This window comes from Glycine max, chromosome 6 (genome assembly GCF_000004515.6).
Source record: "Glycine max cultivar Williams 82 chromosome 6, Glycine_max_v4.0, whole genome shotgun sequence".
NCBI lineage: Eukaryota > Viridiplantae > Streptophyta > Magnoliopsida > Fabales > Fabaceae > Glycine > Glycine max.
Window position 1 is genome coordinate 9,340,849 of NC_038242.2, and position 15,542 is coordinate 9,356,390.

The window sequence follows — 15,542 nt, forward strand, 5'->3', positions numbered from 1 at the left end:
CTCCTTCACGATGCTCAACAACATAGAGAAGACGGGCAAGTGGCAACTAAATTAATCAACTTCATGTAAAAATTGAGGTATACCGGCAAAGAAAGATAGGTGTCTCCCACCCTCCTCCTTCAAAACATAAGAAGGTAGGCCAGCACATTTGTTTTTTTTTTAATAAAATAAATAGTTTTCTGTTTTTCTATTATTTATATAAAATATTTTTCTGCTTTTTTTAAAATTACTTTTTTTTTATAATAACTTTTTAAATTTTGAACAAATGAGCCTTTTTATTTTGTCTACCTAATAAAAAAATAATTTTCATATAGGGTAGGTAGGTTTGTGTGTCATGTACCTAGAAGGTTAAAAGGGTTGTCTAAAAAAGACGTTAAGAATATGACATAAAATTACTACAAATTACATTCCTTAGTTTTTTTTTTTTTTTAATTGCATACAATATCGCTCTTTTTCCTATTTCTGCATTAATTTCTTAATGTTTGAAAAATATTACAGTAACATTTTTATATATTATAATAATCTCTTTAATTATTTAAAAAAATATTATATTATAATAATTTTTTAATTGTTTGAAAAATATTATATTATTATGTATTTCTATAAAGAAAGTAATTGTACATTAATTAAATTAAATAAGGAGGAGATTATACGTAAACAGAAAAAACTTCATGCCTGATAATATAATTTGCTCTAAAAGTTTTTTTTTTTCATTATAAGATTAAAATTTTTGTTAATAATTAACTTCTGTCATAAAATTTGATTGATCATCTTTAATGAAATATTTTTTATAATTATATTTTTTTCATCCATAATATTTAAATTCAATATTTTATTTTAAATGGATCGAGTTTACTTTATTGTTAATTATTATTATTATTATTTATGTCTCTTGTTAAACAACTTAAGTTTTTTAAATAATTAGTTTATTGTAAGACAATTTTATTTAATTAGAAATAAAATTATCTTTAAATATACATTTGATAAATTAAAAATAAATAAAATAAAACTTTAGTTTTGTATTAAGAACTTTACGATGAAATTAGCCATATTTTTAAAAATAGACAATTTAAGCAATAATCACTTTAAATTTAATTAAAATTAGAATACTTTTTCATAATAAAATATTTTGAAAATGAGATTGTAAAGATAATTACCTCACGTGATGCCACAAAGCTATTAACGGTAGTCCGCTAGCGATGGCATATAAGATAAGAACATGACATGCAGGAAAATGACTACTAACCACTCAATGGTCTGACCATCATTAGTTGGACGCTATTTCACTGTTCACTCGTGTTAATTTTTGTACAAGATTATCCTAAAAACTCTTCAAATCCAAAGTCATATATATATATATTTCTGATTAACAGGGATATTGTGTGTCTTCTTATCCAAAAATAGTTTTTTCACTCTTATCCAAAATAGTTCGTTTGAGATATTGAACAAAGATTTAATTGTACATGTATCTTCTCACTCTAAAGTTATTTGTATAGATGTGACCTTTCCTTTTTTAAATGGTTGCTTAGCCCAAGTTTGTGTTTTTTCTTTATTAAACATGTATTAAAAAAAATGTAAAAAAAAAACTATTAATCAATTTGCAGTGATTATTTTTGTCAAGTAGATAGAAAGAAACATGATTTGAGATGACATTTTCCTGTGATATTTTGTCTTCTTACAATAAATGCTATATGAGATACCACTTTTAATGCCAATAAATTATCCTGATCAGTGATTTAAAATAGTACCTCCCGCAAAAAGACAAAATATCATAAGGAGATGTGATCTCAAATATATATTTTGTCTTCTCCATAATTTTTTTTATTACACTTGTTTTATTCATTGTTTTTTTAATATCCGTTTCGCCAAAAAGCCCAAGTCTGCAGTAAATAAAAACTTCAAAAACAAATTGAAATAACTATTATTAGGAGCGGGATATTGAAATATAGATATATAAAATAGGAACATAAACAAATTGATTCACTGTTCAGCTAATCAATTTCATTAATGCAGAAGAATATATTTCTTTATTCATATGTATAAATATAGTATTATTATGCAGAAACCACATAAATATTAAAGGTCTGGTCAATATATGTATTAAGTAGAAATTAAAGACCTTGAATTTTTGTGTTTCGGTACACTACCTTGTTGAATCTTTTATCTGGTGAAATATTTTATTTTGTGAGTTAATATTATAAAATAATTATATTAGTTATTTATTATTAGTAGATTTTATTTTACATAATTAAACTAAGTAAATTTATTAGTTTATATATCTTCTTCTCATATAAAGTTTAATTTTTTTATTTTTATTCAATGTGAGACTTCATCCCATATTTATATTTTAATATTAATTTTGAGCAAGAGAATTTCCTGTAACCAGTCTCGTGCTCATAAAATTCAGCCACCAATGCCATCCAAAAACAACAATAAAAGATTATATGTTACTTTCATAATTTTATTAAATTAATTATAGTATTATATATGATATTAATAGTAATAATATTTCTTTATCAAAAATAATATTATTGATAAACAAGCCAACACATTAGCTTTAGGTTTAGGTTTAATAAGTGTTTTTAGAAGCTTAAGATCTGACGTGCTTAACTAAAAAGATTTTTCTAAACATTTGGAGTCTAAGTTTTTTGTTAACCAAGCCAGATTTTAAACGAGACTGGCCATAGGCTCACAATGGACAATTCAATATACTTTCATCCTTATTTATAATGTTATATTTGATATATACATTTTAAAATATCATGGGAAGGGTTTTGGCGTAATAATATCTAAATAAATTATATTTTTGCTCATCACGTAGATGGAAATTTTAAGAGAAAAAACTATAGTTGTCTGATCTTTATATAGAACATACAGAGTAGAATTAGTTTTTTTTCTAAAGATTTTATAGTTTTTTCGACTTTAAATTATTGTTATTATAATATAAATATGTTATTATCTAGAAATTTTAAATTTAAATTAAATCATATTTTATTTTAAATTATAATTATCACTAATATTCAAATTTTAAATTAGATCATGTTTCAAGTAATGATATAACATTACTCAAAGCATAATCTAATTAGGAATGTAGATGCTTCGCTTGATTTTTTTTTAGTGTAAATGATGTGTTGCACATGGCCATCCTTCAACAGTTGGATACGTTGCTTTCATGTGTCATGTTTTTGCAAAAGGTTATAAGTCACCGAACAGTTAATAAGATGACTAGTGAGTGGTTGGAGATGTTGGCTAGTTTTGGATGGAAGACATGTAACTTAAGCGTTCATTATATGTTCCTTTCATATCATCTTTTGTCATTCTCGTATCATTCATTTAATTAGCAAAAACTTTTCTTTTCTGATTCTCACTATATATAATCAGTTTCTTACATTTACGTCTGGAAATTTTTTAACTTTCTTGGATTCCTTTCTCAACTTTCCCAGAAAAAGACGAACCCCCTTTGCTCCCCTGGCCCGTTTCACTTAACCCTTTTTCCATGCAAAGAAGTTTTACTAACAACACCCAAAAGCATGACAAAGTGAAAGCATGAAAAATGATATTAAGATGGAAAATAAAAATGGTTTGATTAACATAACCTAAGCAGAAAATTAAAAATGAATGAAAGTTTATCATTGAAGAATAATGAACACAATTTAAGGTTGATGGTGAATTTAAATGAGATGTGAATTAAAATGGAGGTTTTCAAATAATAAGGAGTTGGGTTAGCTATTCAATCAAGACACAAAAATCGTTATTTCTTTATAAAATTATACTTTTACATCTAATATGATACACACGTGTTTGCGGATTGAATTCAATTGATTTTAAACAGAAAAATATCTGATTCAATTATTTTAGTTTTTTATACTAATATTTTAGCCTATACATTACACAAAACAAATATTTATTTTATACAATTAAAATTTATAATCCATATATATATATATATATCACCTAAATTGTGGATTTTGGCTGCAATATCCGAGGGAGAGTGAGGAGAGTGAAAGCATGAGAAAACATATAAATTTAGACTTTTATATATATAGGGAGATGATAGATATATAAATGGATTTATCGTCGAATCGGTTTTGGTCCAATCAAATTCAATCTGTCGTAGTTTTTTTTCCTTATCAGCAACGAGCAATCTACAACAGTTTGAATTTGGATTAATGAGAGATAATTGGATTTGGTATAACTAAAAAAATAACAGGGGAAAAAACCCTGTATGATGAAGGCTTGGTCGAAAATATAGTCCTTCTTATCGAAAAGGGGGGTTAGCTAGGATAAAATGTTTTGTGTTCTAAACTTGTCAATTGTCATCCCTTTTGGCTTCTCTAGTTGTTCCTACCATGTTCTCATTTAGGCGTGTCTCATAAACACAAATGGGGGTCGGATATTAATTAAATGAGTTTTGTCCAAACTTTCACAAAACGAAGCCTCCCACCATGGCACCATCTAAGCACCCATTAACCTTGCTTCTCTCAAACTTCTACATAATAAAGCCTTCCATCAAGAATATATGATAGCTTATCCCATTACCTTTGGGAAATCCCAATCTTTAATCATTGATTACTTTGTCTTAGTAGCTTCCAAAGGTAAGTACACCAACATTATAAGAAATTCTGCCCATAATTATTTTTCAGCCATAAGATAAATTGATCTTGATTGTACGATTGCATCATCAACCTCACACTGGCGTTTATAGCATTTTAATTGCACACCTCTCTGGTTTTAGCTTTCCTTTTGCCTATGCTTTTTTTTGGGCTCCATTTTTTGGCAGATGTTTTATGGTAAATAAAAAGATGGCAGTTGCTATTTACACGCTCCTTTTTATTTTCCCCCTAAATTATCCCCGTAACCGTAAGTAAACACACTCCCCTCATCTCCCTTGGATACACTCTCTCTATCCCACTATCCCTCTTAATGAGCCAACGACCAAACGCATTAGACCTAAAACACTAAAACATTGATTCGTATAATAATTAGCAAATCCCAAACTCCACTGCGATAGGACTAGAGTTATTGGCTATGGCATCGCACCAGTGAGGCACACTCTCTACATCAATCTGTTCTCAGTTTTTGTTGCCTTCTCCCTTTCTTTTTTACTTTTTTTTTCCTGCATCGCTGTGCCTTTAACCTCGTGTCTCCTTCTTCTTTTTTGTTCTCCTCTCCTATCTTCATCTCCAACTTCGGCACAAATAATGTACATTGGAACCAATACTAATACAAATTATATGATTCTTTACAAATGAATTTGACTATATCTAACGAGGGAGGGATGAGTAATGTGTGCACCAACGGTGGCATCCGCTACTCGTATTGTGTAGTTGGTGCAATTAATCAACCATACATAGTAGTTTTCAAAAACCAAAAACATCACCATTTGTTCTTCCCTGCAGGATAGATTGTATGCCATATTCGTGTGGATTGTCTTTGAGGCAGAAAGGGTCGGTTATGTTATGCATCCCACATTGGCATGAACAAAATGGAGCATCGATTACATTGCAAAAACAATTGAACAAATTTGTGTTTTCTTGAAAAAAGAGGGATGTATGTACTCGAGGGGATAAAGAGAGGAGGAGGAGCGTACCTACAAGGGTAATTTAGAGATGAAAAAAATCAAGAAAGTAGGAAGAGGGAGTGTATTAGTAATAATGGGGAGTGGATATAGCAATAGCCGAAAAAATTCGAAGGCTCAAGCCTAAAAAGATGAATAGAGCAGGGCTACAAAGTACAAACACAACCCATAACTAAGCAAACTAGGCTTGTCTAAGTTATAATCCACACGTAATTCATGCTATTAATCATCATCAGCATAAGACATACGAAGTCGTGTTTTATTGTTCTCTAATTTTAGAGAGAGAAAAGATGCAGTTGAAGCAGCTGCCTCAAAGCCACACGTGTCGTGACACGACTCCCGCAAACTTCCCCACGAACTCGTGTTTTATTAGTAGTTCTCTAATTTTTAGTTTTTGGAACATAAAATTTCGAGCTTTGCAGGATCCACACAGATACCATGTTACACCCTAAACTCCAAAGAAGAAAAGTAATGCACAAACAGAGCCAAATTTTCTATATTTTAACAGGAATTTAACTTTTGCATACATCTAATCAAATATTATAATTATAATTTATTGAGGTTTATAATAATTATTTTAAAACTTAAATTTGGCATAATTTGATGCAACAAGTAAGTTTTTTAAAATTCAACATTTTTAGAAATTATTTTAGAAATATTTAAATGATAGTATTTATAAAAAATATACAGTACTTATTATTGAAAAACATTTATTTTAAAACCTGTCCTGTCACTCTTGGATTTATCTAGACGCAGTCAGTGAACTATAAAATAAAAATGGTAAGAATTTCTTTGGATAAGAAGCAAAGGAGTGAGTTGGATGTCAGGGTCAGGCTTCTCAATCTCATTAAAAGGACCCGCCAAAGTATTGGGGCGCGTACCGTACGTACATGGCCTACGTCGATACGGCAGCGTTTTGAGGTATTCTGCAATTGTTACCGAACTCATTCCCCTTTTTTCCGTCGTTCTTCTCAATTTGTCTGAGAAATTCGTGAAGGAACCTCACTCTGTTGCTGCATTCCCCCATGGCTTCTGCTTCAGGTACAGGTCAATTTCACTCCGCACTTTCGCTTTCTTCTTCTTCGACTCTCTAGATAGATTTTGAATTTGATTTGGACATATCTCTTCCCACACGATTAATTATTCCAATTCATCATTTTTGGTTTTGAGTATCCATTAATTGTCATCAACTTTCTTGATTTTGGTGTGTGTTTTAGAAATTTTGACAAATGGAAAAAAAAAAAATTAAAGATGTGTGATTCAGCTGAATATGCAATTGAGTTCATTTCGTGTTTTGTAAATTGATTTTCTATGAACGAGTGATCAAACTGGAGTATTTATGCGTGTGTTCGTTCTTTTACAGATTTTGCGTTAGCGGTTTCTTCTGAACTCGAGTCAGTTTTGAGGCTGAAGACTGTTAACTACTTTGTTACGAGGAGGCCATGGCTCGGTATGTGTCACATTCCAATTTATATATTGTAGTGTTGAATCATCTGTTCTGTGTGGCTGGGTGGCATTCACTTGTCGTTGTTGCTATGCGTTTTGTTTCAGATCTTTATGGAGTTAACGTGAGACCTGTTGCGCCTGTTGGGAGTGCAAGTAGGAGGCCTTACGTGGATCCTGCACTTATACATCGTTCCTTACCTGATGAGCTGCTTTTTGAGGTGTTTCATATCATCAAGTTATACATTTTGATCATTGACTTAATGGCTATTTTTTTTATGGTGGAAGTATATTGTGTGGGAGTGACAATGGGACTAGTTACTATGTGCTAATGGTATGTGTGGTCTAAGTATCTGATGTGGGACAGTTTGGTCATGGTTATGAAATTAGTTTAGAACATGTTAACAAATGTTTTCTTGCTATGCTGGAAACTTATGAGGCTTTTTGTTACATTATTGAAATCATCTCTCTCTTTCTCTCTCTCTCTCTCACACACACACACACACAATACCACTTTTGTAAAATAACATGATAGTTTAGATTTTGCCTTGTCATTGGTCCTACAGTTTTGAGCTCAGGCACTGTTCTTAAAATAAGAACCAGAATGCTAATGACCTAAATCTTTCACTTGTTTGAAACCTCTACGAACCTCTCTTCAAGTCCTTTTCTCTAATTTTTGAACAAATTATATGCATGAAAATTCATATGCTAAAAGGTCTATTATTGTATACAAGAACAAACTATGAAAGATTTACTGAATATATTTGATAGGTTTTTGCTCGAATGACTCCATATGATTTGGGGAAGGCATCTTGTGTTTGTCGAAAATGGAAGTACACAATTCGTAACCCTGTATTTTGGCGCAATGCATGCTTGAAGGCTTGGCAGGTAAACTCAATAAAAGGTTTTGAATATGGAACATCTACTGCATATAAATTACATTTCTAATTATGGAGTCTCTTCTATGAAGCTATTTGGAATTGTAGAAAACTATAAGATACTTCAATCAAAATATGATGGCTCATGGCGGAAAATGTGGCTGTTACGACCAAGGTTGCGGACTGATGGTAAGAACAACCATCTCTTATTGCATAACTTTATTTCCTGCTCCTCAGATTGATTGGCAATGCTGGGTTGCTGCTTGATGGTTGAATTTTTTTATTCTGCTTTGAACAAATGCTGTATGGAAATGTATCATATTTTAAGGTGGGGTTCTCATTATTAGAAATGGATTGAGCCTAACTCAGCCCTAAAAGATATCTTAAAGGGAAGGATTTCCCTAGCCTTATAAGGAGTATTTTGGCCATATTCCTTTTTCCAAATCAACGTGAGACATCTCAGCACACTACCTGTATGCCCAAGACTGGACATTTGGAGCACGAAGTTTACAGGACCAATATATTTGCTAGTAGCACAACATTAAGACTTGATAGACTATGTTTCTTTATTAGAGAAGGACTGGACCCCCAAAAGCTAGCTTAAGGGAGGAGGATTGCTCGAACCTTATAAAGAGTATTCTGGCCATATTCCTAGCTAATGGATACCTTCACTACAAAAGGTCAAAAAAGAAAAGAAGAAAAATAGGAAAAGGAACTTCAAATTCACGCTAAAAGTAGATGTACATGATTTTCCTATTCCTTTTATGTTATGTTTTTAGCTAGGTCTCTTTGTCTTACAGTGCTCCCACATCTCAGGTCTTTATGTGAGTAGAAATACTTACATTCGAGCTGGAGTTGCTGAGTGGAAAATCACTAATCCCGTACATGTGGTATGCGTCAATATCTACTTGTATTGCTAGGAAATAGACATTCTTTTTTGCTTTTGTTAATCTTTGTTATCATGTCGTCATGTGGCATGTGATTAACTCGTTTCAACTATTTTTCAATATCATGTTTTGGGAATAAAATGCTTGTAGTAGTGTGCATAGTCATAAAAAAAATGGAACTTTCAGAAGGTATTTGCTTTATTTTCTGATTTCATTTTCAGTTCATACATCTTCATTAATAACTACCATACTGTTACCGTGTTTCCATTCCGTATTCTGTTTTCAAGTTCTTTTACTAAAACTTGAAGACAAGAAAGAAAAAGAATACAAGAGGATATTTTTGTCATTATAAATGAAAAATTATCAACTAAAATGAAGACAGAAAACAAACCAAACAGCCCTTAGTGTTCCTTAGTCCTTACTCAGAAATATAGCTACATCAGTTTATAATGTCAAGTATTTTTTCAAGTTAGAAACACTTAGTGCTCGACACTGTAAATTTGTATGTGAATTTATAAATCCTAAACAATATTAAAGCCTAGCATTTTCATGTGTGTGTACCGGATTCTGTAAAATTTTAACTGCACTATACTTGAAATGAAAGTATAAGTCTATAAGCCTGCAATATGCTTTTTTAAGTCCATGTAGCCTCAATAGCTAATTGGATAGCTGCTAGCGCTTCTTGTTGTCCATTAAGTGTTAAGAATTGAAGAATGGTATGCTTCTTGGTACTATGGCCGTATAGTATTATAGTATTTGAATTAGAGATTTCTCCTTATCATTATAATTGTTGGAGAAGACTGGTGAGTGTATTGTATTATCCTTGATATAGTGGAATGCTTTTGGAGTTTTCTTGTCTTTCTAATTTCATCCTCAGCACTTGAGAGTTTTAATGTAAAATTTGATCTCATCCCTCTCTTGGTATTTGTGTTTTTCATATTTATTTTCTGTATGCATGGTGTTTACTTAATCTGGATATACAGGATGCAATTGGATGCCTCTTTTTCACTTGTAAAATTAAATTTAGAAGGGGAAATCATTGTTTTGTTTGTGTGTTTTTTTTCCTTCTGTTTTTTCTTGGCAACAAACCAGTGCATCTAGGAAGATTCCCTGAGTCCATTTAAAATTGTATAAGAATGTGGGTTTTATATATATTTATCCTCAAATTTCAGTATATGAATATAATGTTATTGTAGCAACAAGTCGTACATAAATCTTGTTTAGTCTGTCATTCATTCACGTTTTTATTTTTTGTATATAAATTTTATCCATATTCTGCAGGTCTGCTATTTCCGATACTTGAGATTTTTTCCATCTGGGCGATTCCTTTACAAGGTTATAATTCAGTGCTGTCTGAATCCATTTAATATATATGCTTTCTTCTATCTGATTGTATGAAAAGTTATTTTTGTGTTATGTAGAATTCATCTCAGAAGATCAAGGATGTGGCAAAGTGCATGAATTTCCGATCATCTAAAATAGACTGTGTTTTTGGTGGCCACTACACATTGTCAGATGACAAGGTTATATTCTTATTTTGTCTAATTATGTAGTTGAGTTTTTCCTGATACATTTGCATCTCCTTTTATCCTCTTTAATCTTCATTATTTGCAAATCTGAGTAGACACTAGGAAGTTTATTGCATAATATTTATATTTCTTCAAGGATGTTGAGGCATTTGCAATTGATACTATTACTGCAGGTTGAAGCTGCAGTCTTGTATCCAGGCATGCGACCCACTGTTTTGAGGATACGTTTAAGGTATTTGATGAGTTTGCTTGATTAACATGTCTTGTAGTAAAGCTAACATCAAGAACCAGAAATGAAATCTTTTCCATTCCTTATCTTGTTAGGTTGGGATTTGATGTGCTTCTATACTCTTGCTATGTAAGAAAATAGATAAAATATTCGTCAAAATTATCTTCAACAGTGGAGGATGGGATGTTGAATTTAGAGAAATGTTTTCACTGTAATAAGTTAAAGATGTTTTGATATTGGAGTTCACCTATATCCGATGGATACCTCATTAAACAATTCCCTCCACTCGTCCATGCCAAAAAAATAATTAGTTAGAAAGAGTAGGAGTATCCTTTTCAGCATGGATTATGGAATAAAAAGGCATAATTGTTTATGCTTGTGAAGGGAGTGAAAAAAGGATGGAATAAGTTGTTATTGGGCAAGAATGTCCTGAGCAGTGGAACAGTTCTTTTTAAGAATAACTACCATTGTGTTGGTTAACATTCATGTATTATTTCTGAGGCATTTTGTAATGCTTTGACATTTGTACTGAGTTTGAAGGTAAGGATCTATGTGACGTAGGAAAAGTAGTAATAACAGAAGAACAGTAAGTGAATAATCAATAGAGGTAGCTTAGAAGTGAAACAAAGAAAATTTAGGTCAAAACCTTGAGAGGTTCACATTAGGCTTGGCCGAATTTAAAGCCTACAACGAATTGCAAATTACAATAGTTCCCAAGGACATTTTTGTATATGGGTTCTAATAGGCCCAACATCTTAACCATCCAATTCATTGCTCACATCTTAAGTAAATCTAACCAGCTTCACTGACATATTACATGCAGAAAAATAGGATACTTGAAAAGAGGCGACAGAGAACACCTAGTTAGAGTTAGTTCAACTTTGTTTTTGCAAGGAAGTCAGATTCCCTTCACAAAGCACATGAATTAGATTAAAATTCCAATCTTGTTGGAGAATTAGGCAAACGTCCCCACTCCCCAATAATGTTACCATAGAGATGGCAAAAATGAACAATACCCCTACAAGATGAGATACAACACTTCCAAAGACTCAGATTCAAGAAGAATATAATGAAACTGAGACACAATACACAGATACTGTAATTCGGTGACTACTAGCCTGAATATTAGTTGTTCAGTGACTACTGGCAACGACAAAAGCCTTATCCCACTAGGTAAGGTTGGCTACATGCACCAACAAGAAGCAAAAAAGAATGTGTTTGATCACTACAAATAAAACAAAAGAGATAATGTAATTTAAAGTGAGTGAAGATCTACTAATTCCAAGAGTAAGTCATACCACCATTTATTAACATTTTTATGGATGATGAATTTCATCAATTCAACTATTGGATTAAAAGTTCCCATTAAGTATATTAAGCCTGCAAAACTCCATAAAATATAAAAGCTAGCTTATAATTCATCTTTCAAATTTACTTTAGCATATAATATATTTTTGAAATATAAGTAAATGTTAACTATGAGATACTTACTCATGAATGTCCAAGTTATCTAAAATTTGGTATGATTAGTCATCAAAATAATATCACATGATTTAGTAATTAGATTTGTTAAATTTGTTTTCTAGAAAAGGTTATCAAATGATATCAGTGTCTAATGCTTCTACAAGAGGTGAATTCCTTCCCATGTAAGATAATCAATCCTGACCCTAATTACACCATATGAGAATTAGAATAAATCCATGAAACCAAAATATAATTATAATTGATCTTTGTGTTACATCACTTTGAAATGTGCTCTAGGCTCTTAAAAGTGGGGGAAGATCATGACCGGAACAGTTCTTGAGTGAAAAGTTGAAAATAAAAACATGAGAGTTTTGTATCCTGTGAAATTAGCTTGCATGTAGAGAAAGAGAAGAGAAAGTATGCAATTTGTTGGATTTTGCATCCTTTTATAATTCTTTATTCGTATTTTTTTGAAACTAATCTTTACTGTCAGTAAGAATTGGACTTTCCTTTTGCACTATGCTTATGTTGATCTACGCGTGGTATAGGTTAAGGGGAACAACAACAGGGGCTAACAATCGGATGGATTTGATCTCACTTGTCACTAGTGGTGTAAACAGTAGTGAGGCAAGTGCACCCGAGGAGGACATTCTTGGAGTTGTTGAAGGATGGCAGGATGATGAAACACACAACCCAGATGTACCAGCTGTCTCACATAAGAGGGGCATGACTCCCTTTGTCTTTGTTCCATTTGAAGAGGTACATTTTTTCTCACATTATTAGCCTTTTTCTATTAGCCTTCAGGCTCCAGCAACTAAATTGAGCAATTAACCTTTTAATCGGCCCCTGGTTTCAATAAAATTACATCTTGGTTTTTGTTTTTGTCTAATATTGTCTTAAACGTTGTATAGTAAAAAAATTCCCAAAATTCTAGGTTAGGTTATGCTATATTTTTAATAAAGGGATAAAGGTCATATATATAAAGTCCATTAACTCTTTAGTATTTTGGTCAATTTTGTACGTTGTGTTTTGAAATTACTAAAATTGAAGTTACGTTGCCCAACGTGTTTTAAAAAATTAAAATGTTGTAAGAGCATCCATTAGTTACTGGCATATATCTAGGTGACATTGGATGACATTAATCTTAGTCGTACATGTTTCTCATATTTTTTAAATTACTTTTATCTCTTGTTTATTGAGGAGCATGTTGACACTTTTAACACAAGTGATAATACAACAGGAAAGGCTAACAACTATTTATTTAAAAGAAGAGATTCTTTGTTTTAATGTTTCCCATTGTGGCTCTAATCACACCTCTTTCTGAAATCTGAATACTCCTTAAACTTTTGCCCTTCAGGTGGAGACATCTGTTCTGAATCTTCCGGTGGAGAAGATGGATTATTTTGTACCTGGTTGAATTATTATGATGCCTCAGAATAGAATTGGTCCATTGTAAATAATCCATAACTTAAGGTCGTAGTCGTAGAATTTGTAAATTTATTTATTTGTATGTTTATGTGTAAGTATGGCGTGATGAGATTGATTTGGTTCGAGTTGCGGAATTATCCCTTTATTCTGCTTTATGCATCTGGATAACGGGAATAATCGTAATTTTTGTTTTGCAAATCATGGATTCGTTTGTTGAGGACATGTAGTAATAAAACTATATAAGAATTGTGTAAGATGTGTATAACGTCTTTATATACGAATTGGGTGATAAATTAGAAATGTGAAGTCACCTCAATGCTGTTTGTCTGGGTTTGGGGAGACATGCTGCCAACCAAACATCTTGGATAGGAAACCATTCTATGGGTACGTGTAGCGCAAATGAAATACACGCGACAGTGAGACTGAAGAAGCTGAACATTCGTGTCATATGAAAACATTTACACCACAAATAACGAAAATTAAATTTCTCAAACAGATATGAAGCTAGCTATCTCAAGGCATTTTACATTCAAATCCAAATCACTCAAAAGGGGACTGAATGTATGCCTTCACATGCATTTGATGAAACAAAATTGGTCTTCTATGACTCTATTTGGATAATAAACAAAAAAAAATGTGCTTATTTTAGTAAAAAATGTTAAATAAACTCAATTGTTGTAATTTATAATGCTTAATATGAAAAGTTATTTGGATAAATGCTTGATCAGAAAATGTTTAAATAATTTATTAAGGCTGATATAATAGAGGGGCAATTCATCCATAATTTTTTTATTTATAGATTATAAATTCAGTTTATCAAAGAAGAGCTAAGTTCTCATCGCTCCAACCTTTTTATTTTTTTACAATGGAAAGGTGAAACAAGCATGCAAGCAAAGGCATCTCGTTAGCGGTTAGACAAAGGTCACGTGTCCAATTAGTTGAGATCTGACTGACGCAGACCAAGAATGGTAATGTAAAAGCTAAAAAGAGTCACAAATAATCTTCAAATAATGCTTTAAATAGTATTAAAATTAAATTAACCCTTGAATTGTTGGGCATAGAAATAGAAGTGTAATTAATTGATAGCGGTGGGTGCATTCGGGCATATTGGCCTTTTCTAAAGGCAGCGCTATCTGCTTCAGTCTTCACTTTTAATAAAGAAAAAAAAAAAGGAGAGAAAGAAAGATGCTTTAATGCTAAACGCCATTAACCTTGCTTACAAAGTAAGCATCCACAAATTTTCTTTCGATATATCACGGTTGTTAAGAAGAGAAATACAACGCACTCTTTATAAATATATATTTTTAATAAATTTTTCTATTGAATAAACTTTACGTAAGTTTTATCAAACACTCTGAGTTTATTCTTTATTTAATGAAACTTATATATAATTAATTAAATAATAAAATGTGTTAAAATAATGTTCCTGAATTTTCTTTATGGCCAACTGGAGTATTCGCGTATGATATTTAACAAGCATCAACAAATCAAATCTACTTTTCAGTATTCAAAAAAGAAAAGATTGTTTGGCACTCTTTTACGGTATGTATATTTCATCAAGAAAGAGAGAGAGAGAAAATGAGAGATATAATGAGAAAGAAAGAAAAAGATTTAAAGAGTAGCTTAATGTAAGAAAAAAGAGGTATAAGAGTATCTGAATTATTGCAATAATTTTATTTTCTTTTGTAACAATTATTCAAATAATTTTAGGAGATGGTTGAAAACTCCCTCAATATTTAAAAATATTACATAAAAAATCCCTTATAATATATTACCCTGTACACCTCCAACAAAAGAAAGTTACTATAATGGTTAAAGAAGCCAAGGAAACTCATCAAGGATAATTAATATGATGTACTCTAATAAGAATGATTCCAAAACCATTCTCTCTCGATAATAATTATAAAATTAATATTAAGAATAAGATATTGATTTTGATTGAAATATACAAAATTATATTATTCATATTACTTTTTATAAGTTCTCTTGTAATCTTTATAATAAATACTTGTTTAACAACCTCCTTCTTTATAATTTATAATGAAAACTTTCTATTTAAAATTGTTAAACCGTTGCTAAGCATATTCTTACTTTTTTCTATAATGA

The 15,542-nt window shown here is 31.3% G+C and overlaps 1 protein-coding gene across 3 annotated transcripts; it reads left to right on the forward strand.

Annotated features, from left to right (window-relative positions):
• The first annotated feature begins 6,226 nt into the window (after nt 1-6,226).
• On the forward strand, nt 6,227-13,732 carry LOC100786704 (F-box protein 7-like). Of its 3 annotated transcripts, none has more exons than NM_001252784.3 (11): nt 6,227-6,619; nt 6,942-7,028; nt 7,130-7,242; nt 7,793-7,909; nt 7,992-8,088; nt 8,716-8,789; nt 10,068-10,121; nt 10,208-10,309; nt 10,489-10,547; nt 12,557-12,767; nt 13,366-13,711. In NM_001252784.3, the coding sequence occupies exons 1-11, from the start codon at nt 6,604-6,606 to the stop codon at nt 13,423-13,425; spliced, it is 990 nt and encodes a 329-aa protein (NP_001239713.1). In that variant the 5' UTR covers nt 6,227-6,603; the 3' UTR covers nt 13,426-13,711. The 3 variants fall into 3 exon arrangements, 2 of the variants coding, with proteins under 2 accessions (NP_001239713.1, XP_006580993.1); XM_006580930.4 differs by having other exon boundaries at nt 6,377-6,625; nt 13,366-13,634; NR_183068.1 differs by lacking the exon at nt 8,716-8,789 and having other exon boundaries at nt 13,366-13,732.
• Nucleotides 13,733-15,542: the final 1,810 nt, after the last annotated feature.

What these genes read in the sequence shown, in the direction of transcription:
- LOC100786704 (XM_006580930.4), top strand. Translation starts at nt 6,604, where the DNA reads ATGGCTTCTGCTTCAGGTACAG. An exon ending in ACACATTGTCAGATGACAAG is followed by an intron (nt 10,310 to 10,488) that starts GTTATATTCTTA and finishes CTATTACTGCAG; the next exon opens with GTTGAAGCTGCAGTCTTGTA. An exon ending in GTTTTGAGGATACGTTTAAG is followed by an intron (nt 10,548 to 12,556) that starts GTATTTGATGAG and finishes CGCGTGGTATAG; the next exon opens with GTTAAGGGGAACAACAACAG.